At 64.6% G+C, this 22,210-nt stretch overlaps 3 protein-coding genes across 3 annotated transcripts; 1 reads left to right on the top strand and 2 right to left on the bottom strand.

The window, feature by feature from the left end:
• Positions 1-2,816: 2,816 nt before the first annotated feature.
• On the bottom strand, positions 2,817-4,068 carry HINT2 (histidine triad nucleotide binding protein 2; the record flags this gene model as incomplete). Its single annotated transcript, XM_082497227.1, has 5 exons — positions 2,817-2,966; positions 3,061-3,133; positions 3,234-3,338; positions 3,454-3,603; positions 4,000-4,068. 5 exons carry the CDS (start codon positions 4,066-4,068, stop codon positions 2,875-2,877), a joined length of 489 nt encoding a protein of 162 aa, XP_082353353.1. The 3' UTR covers positions 2,817-2,874.
• A 281-nt stretch (positions 4,069-4,349) lies between these two features.
• Positions 4,350-8,906, bottom strand: TAF1C (TATA-box binding protein associated factor, RNA polymerase I subunit C). Its single transcript, XM_082497507.1, has 14 exons — positions 8,725-8,906; positions 8,527-8,620; positions 8,196-8,302; positions 8,008-8,103; positions 7,846-7,916; positions 7,511-7,758; positions 7,327-7,437; positions 7,084-7,207; positions 6,897-6,968; positions 6,639-6,774; positions 6,416-6,544; positions 6,096-6,270; positions 5,823-5,960; positions 4,350-5,527 (listed from the first exon to the last, which is right to left on the bottom strand). The coding sequence occupies exons 1-14, from the start codon at positions 8,854-8,856 to the stop codon at positions 4,368-4,370; spliced, it is 2,793 nt and encodes a 930-aa protein (XP_082353633.1). The 5' UTR covers positions 8,857-8,906; the 3' UTR covers positions 4,350-4,367.
• A 3,399-nt stretch (positions 8,907-12,305) lies between these two features.
• TMEM8B (transmembrane protein 8B) lies at positions 12,306-18,868 on the top strand (the record flags this gene model as incomplete). The annotated part of the gene is made up of 13 exons (XM_082498020.1): positions 12,306-12,339; positions 13,005-13,194; positions 13,708-13,915; positions 14,070-14,203; positions 14,338-14,597; positions 14,857-15,212; positions 15,581-15,677; positions 15,872-15,995; positions 17,369-17,511; positions 17,698-17,876; positions 17,969-18,115; positions 18,190-18,306; positions 18,533-18,868. 13 exons carry the CDS (start codon positions 12,306-12,308, stop codon positions 18,866-18,868), a joined length of 2,325 nt encoding a protein of 774 aa, XP_082354146.1.
• Positions 18,869-22,210: the final 3,342 nt, after the last annotated feature.

Raw genomic sequence — 22,210 nt, forward strand, 5'->3', positions numbered from 1 at the left:
CGCCACCGGGGCCACCACACGCTCGGCGCTGGGGCCTCGTGTTTTTCCTGGCCAGGGGATGTGCCCAGCCCCTCTGGCCTTGGCCAGCCGGGGCCCCCAGCGGGGACCGCTCCTCCCTCCGGGTGCTCGGCCCTGCGCCAAGCAGGGGCTCCTCTGAGCCCATCTGCTGCGCAGCTGCGGGAGGAGGGAAAGACGTGCTCCAGAGCTCAGGCTCAGCAAAGGCACCCCCACTACCCCCCCAAGCTGGGGGACAGACCACCCCTGCTGCCACTGGAGGTGGGTGCCAGGATGCCCGGAGGGCTGGGTGCTCGCTGGCAGGGTGCTGGCGTGCATGCCACTCGTCGTGCCCCCACGCTCAGCCCTGGGCTCAGGGCTGGCCCCTGAGGTGCACCCGTACCCCAGCTCATGCTAGGGGGTTTTGAGGGGGGCTGGTGGCAGCCTGGGCACCCTCCCCACAGCTTGCACCCCAGGGTGTTCTTCCCAGGACTGTCCCCAAATTCCCCACCAGCAACACGTGGGCTTGCCCCTGGGGCAGCCAAAAGCCTGTCCAAGGCAGCACAGGCGCCCGGAGGGACACTGAAAGGACACTAAAGGCACTGTAAGTACAGTGTGGGACGGGGACCCTGGCAATGGCAGCCCGGGGGTGCGCACTCACCATGGGGCAAACCACTCTTGGGTGGCATATGGGGCATTGCCGTGGGGTTGCACCGTGGCAGCATCGCCGTGGGGCAGCAGCCCTGGAGCTGCTGGAGCACATCTGGCGGCCTTTTGTCGGCTGACACATCCCCCGCCGCCCCCCTGCCCAGCTCTTTTGGGAACTTGCGTCATTTGTGATAGTCTTCGGCTGAGGAATGAAAACACTACTGCCCCCCCCCGCCCCTCCCCCCAGCCCCATCCCAGCCCCATGGGGCCGTGACCGCTGTGCTGCCCCAGGGCTGCTCGGAGACCAACAAAATAAACTTGGCGCAGGAGGAAACGCCATGGCAGGCGTCCGTCCCCTGACCTCGCGTGCCAGCACTTGCCCTCTGCCGGGCACGGCATCCCCGGGGGGCTGCTCCGGGTCAGTCCCGGAGGATGATGCACTGGGAGTCCCTGGCCCCTCTCTTTGGTGTCCACACCACCTCCCTGGCACCCCCAGCCCCTTTTTGGGGTCCTCACCCCCTTGGGCTTCCCCAGCCAGGAGGGAACCCCAGCCCCCAGGCATGTTGTAGCTTGAGCAGGTCTTGGCGGCTGGAAGCAGCCGCATCCAAGATTTTTAAGGTTCCTTTGCACCCCGAAAACATTCCCCACGCTATACTGGGTAGGTACGGGGAGGGGGGGGAGGTTTAGAGCAACAAGGCTGTGCCACAGCCCCCGCCACCAGCGCCACCGAGCCGGAGGCTGAACAGAGCCACCATTCTCCCCGGCGGGCTGCGGTCCCCTGCGCGGCTGGCGGGGACCCAGGCGGCCCCGCCGGCGGTGCCAGGTGGGCCATGCGCCGCGCCAGCACCGGGCCCCCCCTCCTTTGCCGCTAAATATAGCCGTGGCAGAGCGGGAGGCACAGGGCAGGGAGCACAGTGGTGGTGGTGGGGGGGGGCAGACATGGCTGCGCGGTGGCGGCGGGTGAGTGGCAGCATGCAACGTGACCCCCTCCCCCATGTGTATGTGTGTACCCCAGTCGGGGTGGGCACAGGCCCACGGTCAATGTGTGTAAACGCGTGTGTATGAGCACTGCTGCGTATGTTTTGCGTGTGGGGTGGGAGGAGGGGGGGGGGGGGGTTGTCTGCAGTGTGCGACACAATGCGCTTCGCGCAGTGGTGCATGCGCCATGCACGTGCATGGTGTGGGGCGCGCGGCACAAGGCAGGCGCAGGGGGCTGGTGCGTGCAGCACTTTTGCACAGCGGTGCGTGCACGGGGGGGGGTCGTCTGGGGTGTGCAGTGCAAGCGTTGTGCACAGCAGCACATGCGTGGGGGGGTCTGTTGCACACAACGCAGCTTTTGCACTGCGGTGCAAATGCGGGGGGGGGGGTGTGTGTCTGGGGCATGCAATGCAATGTGTGTCACGCAGCCGTGCAAGCGCAGAGGGTCCGGGGTGTGCAGGGCCATGTGTTTTGCACGGCAGTGCACACGCAGGGGGGGTCTGGGGTGTGCAGCGCAGTGAGCTTTGCGTGGCAGTGCAGGCGGGGTGGTGAGCGTGGTGTGCGGTGGAGGGGGGCAGCACACCCACCACGCACCCATCCCGCGCAGCCCTTAGCTCATGGCTATGAGCCACCAGGGAGCTCCCAGCCAGGGCCCTCTGGGGTGGGGAGCAGTAAATGGGCAATTAGCACTTTTAGTTCAACTTAGCGCAAATTAGCTCACTTTCGCAAGGCGGGGAAGCATCAGCCCCACCCACTGTGGGGCTCTGGCAGCAACACAGGGGGTAATTGGGGGACACCCAGGGGTGGGGGTGGTGGTGCAGGCGTTGTGTCGTGGCAGTGGGGCTGGGTGGGCAGCCCAGGGCACGGGATGCTGCTGGCAGCCCCGGAGTGTTCCCCAGACTGGGGACACCCTTGCCGCACCCAGCCTGCGGCCCCCTGCCTGGCATCAGGACCTGTGGGACCTGGGCACCCCTCAAAAACACATTTGGTCCAAGTGTGGAGCTCCAAAGCATCTCCAGTGTGGGCAGGTTGGGATATGGCACCCCCCTCCTCCAAGAAGTGGGGCACCAAGCCCCAGCCGCATCCCCCCCCCACCCGCGTCCTGCTGGTGTGTCCCCGCTGCGGTGACACCCAAAGCCACTTGCTGTCCCAGGCCGGCCACCCCCAGGAGGGCCACCTTGACACAGAGCCACTGAAGCCACCACCAAGGAGATGCTTTATTGGGGGGGGCGGTGGGTAGTTGGTGGGGGGGTCTCAGCCGGGAGGCCAGCCCAGCTGCCGCCCCCCCAGCACATGGAGGTGCAGGTGGTAGACGGACTGGGCACCATGCTTCCCGTCGTTGATCACTGCCGGGAGAGGGACAGGGGTCAGGCCACCCACACACTCCGGGTCACCCCCACCCTGGGACCACCCACGGCGGGGTAGGGGACCCTGACTCACCCAGGCGGTAGCCCTCGGCCAGTCCCTCCGCCTGCGCCGTCCGTGCTGCCACCACCAGCAGGTGCCCCAGGAGCTGCGGGGGGCGGGAGGGGGGGAGAAGGAGGATCAGCACCCTGCGTGTCTGTATGTGTCCCCCCCAAAAAAATGTCCCAGGGACACCCCCCAGGACTCACCTCGGTGTCCTGGGGACCCACGCGGCTGATCCGGGGGATGGGGCGCTTGGGGATCACCAGGAAGTGGACGGGGGCTTGGGGGGCCACGTCGCGGAAGACCAGGCACTGCCGGTGGGGGCGGGGGGGGGGCGGGACACGGACGACAAGCAGGGTGAGTACCGCACCCGTGGGTGCTGCCCTCCCCTCCGGTGGGGGACACTCGCCCTGCTGTTCCCGCTACCTTGTCGTCTTCATAGAGGATGGTGGCGGGCACGCTGCGGTCGATGATCTTGCTGAAGATGGTGGGCTGCCCCCCCGCCTCCTCGCCGGCCGCCGCTGCCCGCCGCGCCTTGCCCACCTCCCCGTCCTGCCCGCCGGCCGCCGCGCACCGCTGGGGCGGAGGGACACACGACACTTACACCCTGGGTCACCCGGGGTGGCGGGGACACCGCGGCGTGGGGACGGGGACGGGGGGAAGGGGCGGTGCACATGGGTATGACAGGGGACGCAGTTGGGGTGACAGGGGTGGCTCATGGGGATGATAGGGGTTGCGCATGGGGGTGACGGGGTACACATGGGGGTGACGGGGCGAGGGGGGAGGAAAGGACACGGGTGGTCGGAGGCCCCGTGGCGTGGAGGGGCCCACGCCCGCCGCGGACCTTGCCCGAGGGCGGGAGGAGCGGCGAGGGCGGCTCAGGGAGAAGGAGCGGCCCGGCCCGGGCGCTCCCCGCCCGCCCCCCGCTATGGTTCCACCCTCCCCTCTCCCACGCGTGTTCCCCGCGCCCACCTGCCCCACGCGCAGCGGGGCGCGCGCCGCCCAGCCGCGCACCAGCCCCCGCGCCAGCACCGCCGCCATGGCCGCCGCCGCGCCGGCCCCGCCCCCCGCGCCCCGCCATTGGCTCCCGCCCCTGTCACTCGCAACCCCGGCGCCTTAAAGGGCCCGCACACTCCCCCTCCAGCCCCCACGCGTGACACGCGGGCGCCACCGCCGGCCGCTCTGCAGGCAACCGGCCCGCCAAACCCCCGACCCAGAGGTCCTACCCGATCCCCACACACATACCCAGCCCACGGGTGGGCGCCATGCCCACGCATGGCAGCACCTCCTCCCCCAAATCAAGAACAGAAGCTGGTCGTGGGTGGGGGTTTATTGGCGGCTCAGAAGCCCATGCGTGGGCGCTTGCGGCGGGGCTGGGAGGCGGAGGAGAGCTGGCTCTGGGAGGAGGGGATGCAGAGCTGGCTGGCCTGGCTGCCGGGGGGGTCTGGGGGCTCGGGGGGACCCTCAGCCCACACCGACAGGTAGTCGCGCAGGGTCTTCCGCCGCTCCTTGGGGATTCCACGGCTGCGCAGGCTCTGGGAGGAGAGCAGGGTTTCATCGGGAGCCGGTGATGGTGGGGGGCTACGAGTGGGTGGGGAGTTCTCCCGTGGGGGGCCGGGGGAGAGGGGCAGGGGGGCCACATCGCTCAGCTCGGAGAGCTCAGACTGGTAGGTGAGGGAGGAGGTGAAGCTGGCCGAAAGGCTGCGCCGGCCACGGGCTTGCTTCTGCCGCCGCCGTCGCTCCCGTAGGGCCCGCTGCCTCTGCGCCATATTGAAGCTCGTCCTCTCCTCCCACCACTGCTCCCAGTCCCCACACCAGGATGCTGTCAGACGGGTACTCAGGGGGTCCGGCTCCCTCCCGGGCTCTGGTGGCTGTGGTAGGGCAGGGGGTCGGGGAGCTGGGGTCTCCCACCGCTGGATGCAGCCCCCGTCCTGCATGGCCTGGCGCAGCCGCTGGCGTGCCTGTTTGTGCAGAGCGCTGGGGGCCGCCGGCTCCTCCAGCTCTTTGCGGGTGAAGAGGCGCTTCTGGCCGAAGGTGGGGGGCCGGGTGTGCCGGGGAGGCTCTCCGCAGTCCTTGAAAAGAGCCTTCAGCCAGCGGCGGTACCGCAGGGCTGCGGGCAGGGAAGGCTGGGGGCTGGCGCAGGGCTCCTGGGGACACTCAGCTTCCTGCGGGGCCGCTGGTGTGCCCACATCCTCCTCCTCCTCCTCTTCCTCCTCGTTGATAATCACCTCCAGGTTGGACAAGTAGAAGGTTTGCTCTCCCTCCTCCTCCTCCTCTTCTTCTTCTTCCTCCTCGCTGCCCAAGCCTGGTGGGCTGCTGGCTGGATCGTCGAAGAGAGGGGAAGAACCGGGGGCTGCCGCAACCTCCTCTCCTGCGCTGGGCGCAGGGGGCCACGCTGCCTCATGGGTCAGCCTCTGGCAGAAGACATCCCCAGCCTCGGAGAGCTGGAAAACCAGCAGGGACTCCCGTGGCCCGTCCTCCTGCAGTGCGGCAGCCAGCCCTGTGGTGACATGGAGAGGGCATTGCCAGTGGGGTGCCGGCCTTGGGGCCCCTCCTGGAGCCTGGCCAGCAGTGGGGGCTGCCTCCAACCCCCCCATGGGCACACTCACTGCTGACTCCTGCCTGCCACGTCCTTATCTAGATCATTAATCTCTTGCACAGGGTTGCTCAGGGCTTTGCTTTTGCTTTTTTACCCACCACCCCAGGGCACAGCGAGGGCTGTACTCCCCCCCTCAACCCTCCAGCCCACGTCATCCCCTCTGGGACCTGAACCCCTGAGTGCATGGGACACCCACCGGCAGCTGGGGCACTGAGGCGCTCCTGGAGCAGGCGATGGTGGTGCGGGAGCTGGGCGGGCAGGTGCTGCAGGCAGCCGGCGATGCTGTGCAGCTTCTGTGGAGGCCCCGCCAGCTGGCAGGCCCACCGGCTGCCCCCTGGGTAAAGACACACCAAAAATTATCCGGTGAGCACTGATGGCAGGGCGGCAGCCAGTCCCAGCGGCGAAGAGGCTGTGACATAGGCACAGAGGAGCCCCTGTCCCGCAGCACTCCCAGAACCCCATTTCTCACCCTGGTATTGCAGCAGCAGCAGCTCCTGGGTGCAGGATGCACCAAGCAGCACCTTATGGCTCCTCCCAGGACCCCCTGGTGTCAGGTGAGCAAAAAGAGGGGGGGCTTTCATCATGTGCGCCCACTTCAGCACAGGCACCAGCGGCAACCGCTCATCCAGCACGTACACAGAGAACTGGGACAGGGAGGCATGGCTCAGTGGGGCTCATGCCAACATGCCATGACAGCCCCCCTCAGCTGGGCGATCCCCCTGCCCCACAGGTGCTGGGGTGTCCCCCCTCCAGACACTGCCTGTGTCCCCCAGGAGAGGTGGAACTCACCTGGGTGGTGACGAGGTGCTGGGAGGGGTAAGCCCTGCTCAGGTACATGGGTAGCACCACCCGCTCGCCCTGCTGGCAGCCAGCTTCCTCGCCCACCTTGAACAAGTCGAAGTGGCATCTCTCGGGGGCCTGCAGCAGCAGAATGGGGTGCTGTCAGCATCCCAGGCTGGGGAACCCTCTTCCCTGCCTGCTGCTGGCCCCGTGCCCACCCTCCCAGGCTCACCCGGGCGTCCAGGCACTGTAGGCCAGTGCGGTCGGCGCAGCTCAGCACCCGTGGGTGGGCCGTGAAGTCGCTCCAGCGCCAGGGTGAATGGTCCCGAAAAAACATGGTCTGGGGGTCGTGGCGGAGCCGCTGCAGCCTGTGGGGAGAAGGCAGTGCCAGTGCAGGGCAGAGCTGCCCCTCTCACTTGGGCGGCCACCCCTCCCTGAGACCTCGGGGGTCTGTGTGAGTCCCCTCCCAGCCCCGAGTGCCCCATCTCACCCTGTCTCGATGCTCCAGAGGTAGACAGCTCCGCTCTGGGTGCAGACAGCCAGCTCCCCGGGGAGGTGAGGGCTGCGGGATGGGGGACGTGGCATTACCATGGGGGTGAGAGCATCCACCACAGCGGGGAGGGCTGCAGGGGCAGCAGAGCCCTCTCCTTGCAAAGCTCCGTTTTCCCAGCGCCTACCTGACGGTGAGGCAGGAGGCAGGCACGCTGGTGCGAATCACCTGCAGCGGGATGGGGGCTGCCCCCATCCTGCCTGGCACCCTCCAAACACCGCAGTGATAGTCCGAGCGGACACCAACAAAATCTGGCAGAGGACAGGAGATGACATGTGAGGAAGCAGTGTCCTGAGGGGGGTGGGGGTGGTGGCATCCCTCCAACCCACACCCTGCCTGGCCCGGGGTTCAGATCCTGGGGCTGGCTCACCTTCCCCATCTGCCCGAGCAGCTGCCACTTGCCGGATGCGTCCATTGAGCTCAAACTGTGCCGGGGAGCCCCGGGCACAGGGCAGCTTCTCCAGCACCATGTCCTGGAAATCTGGGATGCTGGCTAAGGGCAGTGCAACATGAGCCCCGCTTCCCTCCCCAGGGACACCCTTGGGGAAGGATACAGAGGTGGTTCATGGCCTGCCCTCCGGGGTATACCAGGCGGCCTGTGCGTGCCCCCACGTCTTTGGGGGGCAGCCAGGCCAGTGCACCCCCTGTGGTGCTATCGTCGAAGAGCAGGCTGGCCCACTGCAGCAGCAGATCCTCATGCACGCAGTCTGCCAGCAGCCCCAGCGGCACTTCGAAGAGCCAGTCACGGGAGAGGTGGGAGAACCAACGCAGGCGGGGGACAAGGTGCTTCTGGGGGCAGCCACTGTGGGTGGACAGCTGGTGTCAGGTGGGGGTAGAGAGCAGGAGCCCCCCCAGCCCTCTCCAGGGCAGGGGACATAGGGACGCTTACCGCCTGGCCTCCAGACGGTCAATTTCCTCCCTCAGGGCCGTCATCCGGATGGTGCTCTCCCGGGCTCGTCTCTGCAGGGAGGAGAGGGGGCAGAGGCTGGGGATGGCAGCTGCAAGGGGAGGGGTGGGGGATGGTGTTGTCATCCCCCAGATGGACACTGACCCTCAGCTTGGAGTTGCCCAGGTAGAAGTTCTGGTGCAGCAGCCGCCCCAGGGAGCCAAAAGCATCTTCAGGGTGATCCACAAAGAAGTGGCCCAGCTGTGTGGGAAGGACAGGGAGGGGCTGGGATGCGCAGGGATCCCGCGTCATCCCTCCAGGTCCTTGGTGGGACACAGTGTCCCAGGTCCTACCTGCTTGGTGAAGTCCAGAGTGGCTCCACACTTGCCTGCCTGGAGCTTCCTGCGCAAGACGCCACGGTAGAGGATGTCCTGAGGTGCAAGTGAGGGGACCCAGCAGTCTGCGGGGAGAGGGCAGGGACTGGCCGGTACTGCACAAGTACTGGGACACCGCTGTAGCACCATCCCCGCTCCCCCAGGAAGAGCTGCTAAAGCTCCTCGTGCCAGTGCGGTAAAGCTGGTGGGGATCCTGAACTGCAGGGCAGATCGGCGGGGAGGTGGAACAGGATGTCCCCCCCTGCCTCCCCGAGACAGTGTACCCCCCTCCCACCCCTGCGGCCCTCACTCGCATTGGGAGGCAGGACAGGCACGGCAGCAGCATCAGCGGGTTCCCAGATCTCGCCTATCCTGCCACGGCGGGGCACGAACACCGTCTCAGCCTACAGGGAGAGGAGGGGGGAGGTGAGAACGGCCCCCGCCTCACTCACACCGGGCTCCCCCGACCCCCCGGGCCCGAGCAGGGCGGGCTGCGCCGCGGCCTCACCTGGGGGTGGCCGAGGCCGGCCTCCAGCACCTGCCCGTGCTCCCCCCAGCCGGCCGCCGGAGCGGGGCCCCACTGCTCCCGGGGCGGGCCGGTGCCGAAGTAGGAGGGAAAGAGAGCGGCCGGAAACTCCATGGCGCCGGGGGGCGCCGGTACCGGGATGGGGCCACTGGAGCAAGGCGGGCGAGGGCCGGTGGATCCGAGGGCCCCAAAGCAGCCGCCGGTGGGTTCCCGCACAGGAACAACGCCGCCACCGGAAGTGGCGTCGCACAGCGTCGCGCTGCCAGTGTCGCACACCAATCAGCGGCCGGGAACGGAGTGGGGACCAGAGCGGCGCTGGCGGCAGCGGGTGGCGGAGCAGTACTGCCCCCTGGCGGCCGGAGGGACACAACGCTGTTACAAGCGCCGCCAGCCCCCATGGGTAGTCAGCCCCGTGTCCCTGTCCCCCAGCCCCGTGTCCCTGTCCCCAGCCTCGTGTCTCTGTCCCCCAGCCCTATATCCCTCTCCTCCACCCAGACCCGTGTCCCTGTCCCCAGACCCGTGTCCCTGTCCCCCAGCCCTATATCCCTCTCCTCCAGCTTCGTATCTCTGTCCCCAGCCTGTATCCTTGTCCCTGTCCGCAGTGTCCCTTTCCCAGCCCTGTGTCCCTTACCTCCACCCCACGTCCCTGTCCCCCAGCCTTGTGTCCCTGTCCCCAAGCCCCATGTCCCTTGTTCCCAATCCGTGTCCATGCTCCCAGCCTATATCCCTGTCCCCAGTCATTGTTTCTGTCCCCAAGCCCCATGTCCCTTGTTCCCAATCCGTGTCCATGCTCCCAGCCTATATCCCTGTCCCCAGTCATTGTTTCTGTCCCCAAGCCCCATGTCCCTTGTTCCCAATCCGTGTCCCTGCTCCCAGCCTATATCCCTGTCCCGCAGCCCCAAGTCCCTCTCCCCCAGCACCGTATCTTGTCCCCCAGCCCCATGTCCCCGTCCCCCAGCCCCATGTCCCTATCTCTCCACCCGTGTCCCTGTCGCCAGCCTCGTGTCCCCGTCCACCTGTGTCCCTGCCCCCCGGTGCCCCGAGCAGCGGCGGGGCCACTCCGGGGGAATCGGGTCGCGCGTGGGGGGGGGGCGGGGCGGGGCGCGGCGCTGCCGCCGGCGAGTGACGCGGAGGGGGTGGGGCAATGTTGGCGGGGGGTGGGCGGTCCCGGGGGCGGGGCGGGTGACGTCATGTGCGCCTGTGCGCGGCGGGGCTGCTGGCGGCGCGCGCCCCACGGCAGCCGGCGCGGCGGCATGGGCCGGCGGGGCGGCGGGGGCGGCGGGCAGCGGCGGCCGCTCGCCCCCCGCCTCCGCCTCCCGCTGCTGCTCCTGCCGCTCCTCCTCCTGCCGCCGCCCGCCGGTGAGTGCCGCGGGACCGGGGGCGCCGGAGGGGGTGTGTGGGGGAGAAAGGAGGTCGGGAGGTGCAACGGGTGTGGGGCACACGCGCCACGGGGCATCGGGACGGGTACGGGATGGGGCGCGCGAGTGCTCGTGCGTGGGGCGCGTGTGGCGTGGGGCACAGCGATGCATGTTAAAGGGTGCGTGTGCCACGGGCATGGGGTAGGCACGCAGTGGGGCGCGGGGTGCGTGTGCCGTGGGGTGGGTGTCTGCAATGGGTAGGAGGTCCGCATGCTGTGGGGCGTGTGTGTGGTGGGACGCAGGGTGCTTGTGTCGTGGGGCAGAGGGATGTGCTTGTGAGGGGTATGGGGTACACGAGCAATGGGATGTGGGATGTGCATGCAATGGGGCGGGGGGTGGGTGAGAGTGGGGCACAGGTGTGTGCGTGTGTGCAGTGGGGCACAGCGTCTGCCTGCTGTGGGATGCAGGATGTGTGTGCAGTGGGACGCGGTGAGTCTGGACAATGAGGGATGGGGTGCGCGTGCAATGAGGTTAGGGGCACAGAAGGGTGCCCAGTTGGGGGCAGGGGGTGTGTGCAATGGGGCTGGAGGTGCACGTGCGATAGAGCACGAGGTGGGTGCGATGGGACGCAAAGACGCTTTTTCAATGGGGTGTTTGCATAATGGGGCATGGGGATGCATGCGCGAGGGATACCGGATGCCCATGCAATGGGGTGCAAGGTTGTGCGTGCAGTGGGGCATGACGATAAGCATGCCGTGGGGCATGGGCTACCCACGCAGTGGGGCACAGAGTTGTGCCGGGGGGATGCAGGCGGCGCACATGCAGTGGAACACCCGAGGGGCGCAGGTGCATGGGCAGTGGGTCCGGGGTGCTGCAGAGGCAGCGGGTCCCCAGGACAGAGGGCTGCGCGCATGCAGTGGGGCAGCGGGGGTGGACGGCCTGTGGGGGAAGGGGATGTGCGTGCAGCGAGGCGTCGGGACGTGCGTGGGGGAGACACCGGCGGGACTGTGTGAGGCGATGAGCGTGCTGTGGGCGCGGGAGCTGGCTTGGTGACGGGGCTGCAGAGGGGTACCCGAAGGCGTGGAGGGAGCATTCTCCCCTGGGGTGGTGGGGGCAGCTGGCCGGGGGCTGCCGGTGCCGCGGGGCGGGGGTCGCCGTGGGGCGGCAGTGGGGCGGCCGCGGGAGCTGGCCGCGGTGCTGAACATACGGCCGCGGGAGCTGGCCGCGGTGCTGACCGCCGGAGGCCACCCGGGCCTGTGGTCCCGGCTTTTGGGGGGTCCCGCGGCTCCGGCAACTGGTCTGGGGTAGAGGGTCACCTTCTTTCCTCCTTCCTCCCTCTCCATGGATAGAAAATTACGCTCCGTCCTCCAGCATTCTCCCCCCCCGTGCTCTGGCCACACTGCCACAGGGCTTCAGCCTGACCCTCTGCCTGCAGCTCTCTTCCCCCCACCTTGTCCCGGGAGAGTGGGTATGGAGGAAACCATGCTGGGACCGGGAAGCTCCGAATGCTTCCCCCCATGCCACTTCATAGAGTTGCATTCAACATTCCCTCCTCCCTGGGGTCCCCTGCCATGTCACTGTCCCCACATGAGGAGGGGAGCTGTGTAGTTGCTTGGTGGTTCATGATGGGGAAACTGGGCACTGGTGTTCTTGCATTGAGACAGGTATTTCATGTCTGGCTTGTGTTGGCTGTCAGTAAAGGGGAGGGGGAGCTGCCTTTGTTCCAGGCAAGAGAGCAGATGTATGTCAGTGTACAGCCAGCTGGGGCTGCACACATGCAGCAAAAACACACGTGCGCACAAGCACATGCGCGCACTCCCAGCCAGCCGCATGCTGTGCACAGCAGCCCTTCTTCTCAGCTATCCCACTTCTCACTGGACAAGTCCCCCTGGGCACAGCCCTGCTCCCGGCCCATCCTCTGCTGGCATAGCCCTTGCCAGCAGCTTGTGCGGAGGTGCATCTCTTCCTTGGTACATCTTTGAGGAATAATGGATGGATCTCTCAGGCTGGCACTGGGGAATTGTGGCAATGGTAAGGTGAAGTTACAGCTGCTATCTGGAGACCAGGTCTCTCTTGTCTCTACTGTGCCAAGGAAGTGGCTGCCCCTCTGCTGCCGGGGCTCCTGGAAATCAAACTGTCAGACAGTTGGGCAGGGAGAGGAGGCCCCAGTGAGTGTTGTGGGCTTGCAGAAAGTATCTTGCAGACATGGGGCTGTGCACAGCCACACGCACCCATGCATGTGGGTGTGCACGCCTCCACTTTGCTGTGCATGCAGACAGCACCCACGTGTGCATATGTGCACACATATGTGCACCATTCCTCCTCTGCAAACCATGGGAGAGCTGGGAGGCTGTGCAGGAAGTGCACTGCTTGCTCCTTCTTTTTGTGGCTCTAGAGTGGGATTCTCCGGTTTATAATGGGCTCTGTGCTGAGCCTCCTCAGCAGGCAGAGAAGAGGGGAATCTGTGTCCCCGTGGGAGATGACCTGTAGGGCTGGAGCTGTAAGAAATGGCCCTTTATTACAAGTAAAATTCAGGGAGCAGGCCCTCACTGAGGAGGACAATAAGTTGAAAGAGGTGGGCTGCACCTAGTCAGAGCCTGAGCAGCCAGGGCCGAGGGGCTTCTTAGGCTTCAGCAGATGCGTGCCCACAGCTTGTGGCACTGAGCTGAAGCAGTGCTGAACCAGGCATGAAGCAGACTGTGCCAGGGCTGGGAGACGCAGCTAGGCACAGCTGACATCAGCCCTGGGGACTCACTGAAATGGCACAGTCCCAGCGCTTCCTGCCTCCAGGCTGCCGGTTTTGGGACATTTTCAGAGTCTGGGTGGGTGGGCCTGGTCTGGGAGGGGTGCTGCACTCCCCCTAGTCCCTCACCCCACTGAGACTTCCTTGGGTTTCCTCTGCAGACGGGCTCTTTGTGACCGACTACTTCACCCGCACACCACGCAAGCTCAGCCCCTTCCGATCCTTTGCCAGCATTGAGCTCTTCCACTTCCACATCCCCGAGGACACAGTCATCGCTGTCTGGAACCTCATCACCTTCAAGGAGCAGGGTGGCACATTTGGGGACCAATGCCCAGACCGTAGCATCACCGTGTGAGTAAGCAGCCTACCCTGTTTCCTTCCTGCCTGCCCCTGCTGCCCCCTGCCTGGACTTGCCCTGGAGCCGGCTTGCTCTTGTCTGCTTCTTGTTTGCATGTGCGCATGTGCATATATGTACGTGTGTGCACGCGTACAGAGGAGCACTCGCACATGCACACACACACAGGCATTCGTAAGCAGGCACACACATGTGCATAAATGCATGCGCACACATGCATACATGTGCATACATGCACACACACATTACATGCATGCTCACTCCACATGATTCATCTTCCCAGGACTGTTGCAGGCTCCACTCTTTTGTGCATCTCAAACATGAACAGTTTTGCTTGAACACCCATCCAGGGAAGCTCACAGCCTCCAGCAAAGTCACAGCTTACAGGTGGCTTCCCATGATGTCTTTGAGCTTGCTAACAGCATGGAGGACAGACCCACACCTGTAGGGCAGGCTGGCTCTGCCATGATGCCCAGCCTGCATTCTACTAACTGCTGTCTCTTCTGCAGGTATTTCCGTTCAGGGGCTCCCTCCGTCATTAACCCGCTGCACACACACTTCCCCAGGGACACGGCTGTCCCTGGCTCCTTTGCGTTGACCCTCACCTGGACGCTGCCCAACCGCACCACGGGGGTCTTCAATGTCACCAGCCCACTGCCCGGGGACTGGTTCCTGGCTGCCCACCTGCCCAAAGATGAAGGCAAGATCTCCGTCAAGGTGAAGGGCTTGTGGGGACTGTGGGGTTGCAGGGCTCACTGCAGGGCTCTGCTTGGGTCTGACTGTCCTGGGCTGGTGGCGCCTAGGGCAGGCGTCCCAAAAGGGAGGAGCGCTCCTTGCCTCCTGCCCCATGCTGACTGTCCTGCTGGTGCAGGGGCTCTACGAGGAGTGCCAGTATCTCTTCCAGCCACAGCTCATCGTGCAGCGCCTGGTGAACATTGCCGTGCTGTACCCTGGCTATGTCACTGAGCAGAGTATGGCTCCCCACAACCGCTCCTGCCTCTACAAGTAAGTGCGAGAGGGTCTCCTAAAGAGGGGGGATCCCCAGGGTGGGGAGCTTAGGGTGCCACATCCCTCTGGCTTGCCTCCCCAGCCCTCTTGGTTCACGGTGAGGGGCAGGACCTGACACTGCTGTCCTGCAGGGTGTTTGTGCCCAGCTACACGTCGCGTGTGCTGGTGGAGGTGCTGCGGTGCCGTGGGGCCGAAGGCTGCCCGCTCTGGCTGCGAGTGCGGGCCAAGGCTCCCCCCTTGCACAACTCCACGGCGCTGGACTGCCGGGAGCATGCTCCCTGCCAGCTAGCACTCGACCTGCCCTTCTGGCAGCACTGGTACTATGTGCTCGTGGAGAAACACCCAGGAGTGCCGGGCCCCGTCTCCTTCCAGGTCACCGTGCAGCTCACAGGTGAGGGTGCATGGGGAGGTATGGGTGGGGGGGATGGTCTTGACTCTGCTGGGGTGGCTGGTTGGGGGTTAAAGGATGCTTGCGGGATCTGTCCCCAGCTGGGTGCATGGTTATACCCAGCTCTGTTGGGATGGGGACACCGGGAGGTGTTGGGGATGGGTTGCAGATGGAGGTGAGCAGTGGGCAAGGAGGAGAAGTGGGAGCTAAAAGGGGGCTGGAGGAGCTGTGCAGTGCCTAGGCTGATGACTCTGCCTTTCAGACTGCTCCCGACTCAGCCTGGCCCGGCCACCTTTCCTGCCCTCCAGTGCGTCCATGAACATGCCCCACTCCTTCGGCTCTGCGGGTGGGCTGGCGCTGGGGGACAGCCCTCCGCCCGCCAGCCCCAACAGCACAAAGCACCCCGTCCCCATCCCCACCGCCTCACCCACCAGCGAGCGATGCTGGCCGGTGCGCCCCACGCTGCGCAATGAGCTGGACACCTTCTCCGTCCACTTCTACATCTTCTTCGGGCCCAACGTGTCAGTGCCACCCGACCGCCCTGCTGTCTTCGTCATCAACCTGCTACCGGTGCTGGACAGTGGTGGGGTGCTCAACCTGGAGCTGCGGCTCAATGTGGTGAGGTGGCCATGCTGTGCCCCAGACTGGGCAGGGCAGCCTTGGGGGCATGGGATGGGAAATTGGTAATTTGGGGGCTGCAGCAGGGTGAGGGGCAGGCTTTGGGGTGCTCTTGGGTCATGGTTTGGGGGCTCTTGGGTGATGAAGCACAGATTAGGGTGGTCTAAGGGCAGGATGATGGCCTGGATTTGGGGTGTTCTTGGGGGATGAAACACAGATTAGGGTGCTCCAAGGGCAGGGTTATGGCCTGGATTTGGGGTGTTCCTGGGTGATGGACAGTGGGTTAGGGCACTGCTGTGATTCAGGTGCTGTCTGAGCAGGGGACATCCCCAGCACTGGTTTAGGGCCATCTCCTCCTTTGCCATCAGAGCTCCTTGTGTGGTGAGAACGTGACAGTATTCGGCTGTCTGAACCATGAAGTCCCACTGACGTCTGCTGACAACACATCGGTCACCTGTGAGACAGGTAGGCTGGGCTGTGTGTGTCCATCCTGCCGTGGCTGTGGGGGTCGCACCCCCGTGTGTCCGGCGAGAGGCTGGGTGGGAGATGGCAGAGACTGCGGGGGCATCTGGCACAGGGTGCTCTGTCCCTGTCCCAGCTGTGCCCAGGGGAAGGGGCTGCCCCCTGCCCTGCTCACCTGGAGCTCTCCTGGCCCACAGAGTCCCTGGCAGGCTTCCTGCTCTCCGTCAACGCCACCGCCAGCCTCAGCCGCCTGCGGATCCCCTACCCCCAGACAGGCAGCTGGTACCTGAGCCTGCGCTCGCTCTGTGCCACGGAGCACGGGTAAGAGTCCTGGCAGGTCCCCTCCCTGAGCACCCAGAGGGGATGTCCCCACCATGGCCTGCATCCGTGCGCGCTGTGGGTGTGCCCGGCCCCTGCGCTGCGCGCCACCGCTCATGTGTGTGCAACGTGGCTTCGTGGGCTGTGTGTCACCGTGTGAGTGCCTGCGTGGGCGCCGATGGCTCCAGCTTGCGCCTGCCTGACCATCTGTGGGTCCCCGCGGCTCTTCCCTCTGTCTCTCGGTTAGGAAGCGCCTGTCAGCTTGCAAATGCCGTGCATCTGTTGGTGCCTGCCCATCTCCGCGGCAGTGCCCATCTGTGCCCGTGCCTGGGAAGAGACTGGGCTGTCGCTGCGAGGACAGGGCTTGGATGTGTGTATGAGGGGGGCAGCTCTGGTCAAGCTGCTGTGGCCCTGCTCTGCTCAGCATCTCCAGGGACCGGTCCTCTGACCGTGGCTCTGCTCCTGGCCTGTGTGTCCGCCTGAGAGCCCTGCAGAGGAGAGGGGCTGTTGTGTGCGTGTGCCTGTACACACGAGAATCCATGTGGGGCTCTGTGCTGTGCAGACAGTGCTGTGTGCGTGTTCAGTGCACGCATGCAGGCAGCACCGGGTGTTCGGCGCATGCGTGCGGATGGTGCTGCGGGCACATTTGGTGCATGCGTGTAGACAGCACTGCGTGCAGGTATGGGTGCGCACATGCAGACAGCTCTGTGTGCGTGCTCGCATTTCTGCAAGCAGACAGGGCTGTGCGTGTCCTTTGTGTGCGTGAAGATTTGGCTGCAGGAGCACGCACAGGGACAGCAGGCACACGTGCAGATGCACCCTATGCATGTTTGTGCGTGGTGGGGTGCCTGCCTGTGCACAGGCAGCGCTCGCTGCATGCTGTCTAGACATGGGTCTGTCTGTGCTCCTGTGTGCCAGAGGCTGCCGAGGTGCTGGGTGTCCCCAGAGCTGTGTGCACGGGCAGTGCGGGGCAGTGGGGGTGCTGTGGCTGCTCTGACTCCTCCACTGCATTTCTAGTTCACGCTGAGTTGCCTGTTGCAGTCAGTCCTTCCCCGACGTGGTCACACGCAGGCATTGCAGGGCATGGTGTTTGCACAGCAAAATCCAGATGAAATAGCCCACCGAGTGCATTGCTAAAGGCAAAGTGGGTCTGAGCCTGGCCACGTTCCTTCTGCTCGCCCAGCCTGGCACAGACAATCGCAGCACAAAGATCCTTGAGGGGACCATCTCTGAGCTGCCATACGTAGCACCAAAGCAGCTCAGTCCCTGGGTCTCCCATCACCTGCCAAGTCTGGGTGGGACGGGTGCTTCCAGTGGAGGCAGGAGCGGCTTGAGGGGCACAGGGCGAGGGCTTATTGCCTTCTCCTGCACCACAGGTTCGAGCCCTGCACCAACGTGACAGCCGAGGTGTACCTGCGCGCCTACCTCTCACCCTGCATCAATGACTGCGGCATCTACGGCCAGTGCAAGCTGCTGCGCACCAACAACTACCTGTATGCCGCCTGCGAGTGCAAAGCTGGTGAGAACTGCCCCAGTCACCCCACGGTGCCTGCTGCACCCAGGGACCCCCCTCGCATCCTCCTCTTCTTCTCGGGGGTTGCACACCCCATTAGTCCCAGTCCAGGGCGCTGGAAAGGGGCTTCCCTGCTCCCTCCCTAGCCCCTGTGGGTGCTGCAGGGGTTACAGCAGCTCTCCCCGGCCACAGGCTGGAACGGTTGGGGCTGCACAGACAACGCCGAGGCTTTCTCCTATGGCTTCCAACTCCTCTCTACGCTGCTGCTGTGCCTCAGCAATGTCATGTTTGTGCCTCCCGTGGCCATCGCTGTCCGCAGCCACTACCTCCTGGAAGCTGCCGTCTACATCTTCACCATGTTCTTCTCCACCGTGAGTGTGGGGTTAAGGCCGGTTGAGGGGGGCAGGCAAGGGGCTGGGGCCATGCAAGGCAGCTCTCATCCCCCTTTCCCCCCCAACCCCAGTTTTACCACGCCTGTGACCAGCCGGGCATTGTGGTGTTTTGCATCATGGAGTATGATGTGCTGCAGTTCTGTGACTTTCTGGGCTCCCTCATGTCCGTCTGGGTCACTGTCATCGCCATGGCTCGGCTCCAGCCCGTGGTCAAGCAGGCAAGTGCAGCGAGAGGGTGCAGGGGTCGGGCTTGGAGGGTACCCATCCTGACCGGTGCTCTGTTGCCCCACAGGTGCTATACCTGCTGGGGGCTATGCTGCTCTCCATGGCTCTGCAGATGGACCGCCACGGGCTCTGGAACCTGCTGGGGCCCAGCCTCTTCGCCTTGGGGATAATGGCCATCGCCTGGGTAAGGAGATGCTGTCCCTGTACTCTTATGTCCCCATCCTGGCTGTGCTTATCATCCTGCCCATCCGTCCAGCCCCATTCCCCTGCCAGCATCTCCCCTCTGCTGCCTTCACCCTTCCCCATGAATGCTCCTCCCTGGCCCCTGGGGGATGTGTCACCATGGCACAGGGGCTGTGCCCACCCCTGCTGGGGCTGCCTCTTCCATCCCCCCACTTTCCTCACCACAGACAGCGCGCACCATCCGGCGCCGCCACTGCTACCCACCGACTTGGAAGCGCTGGGCTTTCTACCTGTGCCCGGGAGCGCTGATTGCGGCGGCTGCCGTGCTGCTCTATGCCTTCGTGGAGACAGAGGAAAACTACTTCTACATCCACAGCATCTGGCACCTGCTCATCGCTGGCAGCGTCGGCTTCTTGCTGCCACCCCGTGCCAAGCCCAGCGGGCGCCTGGGGCCACTGCCCCGGCGCAAGGGCTGTGGGTATCAGCTCTGCATCAACGAACAGGAGGAGCTGGGGCTCGTTGACCCGGCCGTGGCCTCCATCAACAGCATTTGTACCAGCTGATGCCGATGGCAGCTTGGACTCCTCCAGCACGGACAGCAGCCCTGTGGGGCCTGGCACCCGTTCTCTTTGCTGGCCGCCTGTCCCCAGGAGCGCCAAGACTCTGGGAGGGTGCACAGCCGCCCGTGCTGCCCTGTTCTTGCAATTACAGCCTGGTTGAACTTGTCTTTGGGAGTTGCGGCAGCTCAGTCTGGTGCAGAGCTGGGGGGGACTTGAGGCTGAGCTGGGGCCGTGCTCCCCTCTTTGCAGGGGCATGGAGGTGCCATGGGGACACGGCTGTATGTTGAGGGAGGAATGGCAACGGTGTCTGGCTGTCACTTAGGGGTCTGTAGCAAGCACTGCTACTCTGCGGTGGGCTGCTCTGGGGCTGACACTGTTCTGGCATAGAGCACGGTGGCCGGCGGGAGGTGGGGGACCAGGGGATGCAGTCTTTCGGCTCACTGCAGGGCAGGCTGCAGAGCTGGCGTGACTTTGCTGTGGCACTGTGTTCTCACAGGATGGCTGTAATGCCTGACCCACGGGCGGCTCTGCTGTGCTCCCCAACCTAGCAGGACCGTAGGAAGCTCATAGCCCTGGGGAGAGCTGCCACTGGGGAGTGGTGCTGGTGCTGCCTGCTGCGCTGATGCTGACAATGCACTGCCTGCAAGCCCCACATCCCCAGGACCCCACAGCCCCGTTGGTGTCACCCCACTGCCCAAAGCAGCCCTCCTTGGGTGCCCCACATGTGGGTGCACCCACCCAGGCAGGAGCAGTGGACCGTTGACCCTGCGTTCCTGTTGGTGCCACCAGCCATGAGCAGCTCCTTGCTGCCCTGTCTCTGCAGGGCACTGAGCATCAGGGAGAGGGGGTATTGCATGGACTGTACCCGCCCCTCCCCCCCTCCCCCCCCTCCCCCATTTTGCTGGGGCAACCTTCTCTCAGCCCCTGTTCATCATCTTCCCCTGTGGTCAGACCCAAGGGCTCAGCACCCATTTGAGCTGGTGATGACTGTGGTGTGGTGGCAAACACCCAGGCTGTGTGCACGGCTCAAGGACAGGGCATTTCCACCTGGCTCCTGCAGCTCAGAGGGGCCAAAATGGACCAGAAAGGAGAGAGGAAACCCCACTGCCCCTTCTCACCCTTGCAAGGATGGTTCCAACTCCCTGGGCTCTTGCCAACCCCGCAGGGGTCTTTGGAGGTGAGTCCCCAAGCGAAGCTCTGCAGCTCGGTGGTCACACCCTGGCTCAGCAGAGGCCACCCGCCAGCAGCCCCCCTCCCCGTACCCAGGGGACGGAGCCCGGCACAGGGAGATTTACTGGATGCCTAACAGGATTAGCAACTGTGGGCGGGCAGGCAGCTCCATAATAGGATTGCAATCTAATTAAACCTGCTGCCTGGGAGCTGGGCCCCAGCTGCCTGGAGTGGGGTGGGCTTGGGGAGCTGTGGGGGCTGGCTGGAGAGGGTGGCATGGACAGGGCAGGCAGGAGCAGAAGTGGGGGTGAGCTGGCAAGGGCCAAGTTGTTGTTGGTGGGTTCTGGGCTTTGCTGCCTGCATTTTTGGGCTATGCAGGGGGTGATGGCGGCGGGGAACCAGCCTGGTGAGGACATGTGCTGGGCAGCCCAGGGTGGCTGGTCAGGAGCCCCAGTCACTGTGCAAGGGGGCTGGGGGACCTGCGCCTGCCCCCCTCCTTCCCCCAAGAGCTCACCCTTCATCCCTTTCTCTGCCACGCAAAATGCCCTGTCTGGTTGCCCAGGCAGCTGATTAAGGATTAATCTTTTAATTAGGAACGTTACTCACTTCACCAAGTCCAATTGCATCCCCCCGGCAGTGGCAGCCCCCACAGAATGAGGAGCTCAGCTTTAGTTTTCACAGCAACACACGCTGGAGTGCGATGCATGCTGAGCACAGGGCTTGTGCCACCCCGGCATGCGCACCAGCCCAGCGGGTGGTCCTGCACAAATGCACCCCAATTTCATGGAGATGTCAGTGCTCCATGCAGCATCATTCCCCGTCTCACTGCTGTAGGGCTGAGTAGATATTTTTTCTTAGATACTAGGAAACAAATTTTCTCTCTGAGGGTGGTGAGGCACTGGCACAGGTTGCCCAGGGAGGCTGTGGATACCCCATCCCTGGAGGTGTTTAAGGCCAGGCTGGATGAGGCTTTGAGCAACCTGGTCTGGTGGGAGGTGTCCCTGCCCATGGCAGGGGGGTTGGAAATCGATGATCTTCATGGTCCCTTCCAACCTAAACCATTCTATGATGATTTTAAGTGCAAACCTGCGGCTTGCCAAGTTTGTGTAGACCCTGCCATAACAGCCTGGCGAGAATGTGCTGGGATGTGTGTTCCCCTTGCAAGCAGCTATGCAGCCCCTGGCCCGCCCCACAGTGGACACCACGGGGTGGCACATGCAGGTCTGTACCCCTGAGGGGTCCTGGCAGTGGTGGGCAGGGGTTTTAGCTGGCAGAGCTGCCCAGGGAAGCCTGGAGGAACCATGCACCAGCTCTCCTGGACTCCGCTTCTCCAGGCTGCTGGGGCGGCTCAGCACTCCCTCTCGTTTTAATTAAACCTGCGACTGCATTTTTCATCTCAAGGACAGGCCAAGCAGTCGACCGTGCTGCCGGGGAGGGAGCTCAGCCAAGCAGCGCTGGAGGGGATCCAGGCACTCTTTGCCAGCCCAACTCATCCCCTGGGGCCTGTGGGCTGCCCACTGAGTGTTGGGAATCCCTCTCCCCACTTCACTCCCCCAGCAGGACCCGCTCCCCTGCCCAGGAGGCTGGTGCAGCTCGGGGGCCATTGCAGTGGGCTGCAAGTACGGGACCTGCAGTCTTGCAGGACTGAAAGGTTTTCACTCAGCGCTCCTTGCACCAGGCAGAGTGAAGCCACTCTCGCCCATGGGACACTCAGGGCAGGCTGTCCGGCACCATCTCTCCCACCAAGCCTGATTGGGAGCATGCTGGGACACCCCATGGGAGACTCTGCATCCCCTCAGCCATCTCTCCTTAGTTGTGGGGTCAGGACCATTGGCCCGTCCATCCCTATGGGGCTGCATGAGCTCTGCTGGTGTGGTCCGCATGGTCTCCAGCCTCAGCGCCATGGGGACAGGCTTGGGGACAAGGCTGAACTCTGCCTTTCCCCCAGCCTCAGCGAGTTAGGGTCTCTGTGACCCCCACCCCCTCAATGTAAACAGCCATCCTGATGCTCCATCCCTGCCTCTGCCAGGCACAGCAACCACGTAACCATGGCAACAGTTTCCCTATAACAACCAGGTACATCTGACATCCCCATGGCAACCGACTCCCTGAACAGCCAGTGAAGAGCTTCTCTTCCTCAGTGCTGGGGAGGGATGGGAGGTGTTTGAGCCCCAC

The sequence above is a fragment of the Vanellus vanellus genome, assembly GCF_965231255.1.
Source record: "Vanellus vanellus genome assembly, chromosome: Z".
Taxonomy (NCBI): Eukaryota; Metazoa; Chordata; class Aves; order Charadriiformes; family Charadriidae; genus Vanellus; species Vanellus vanellus.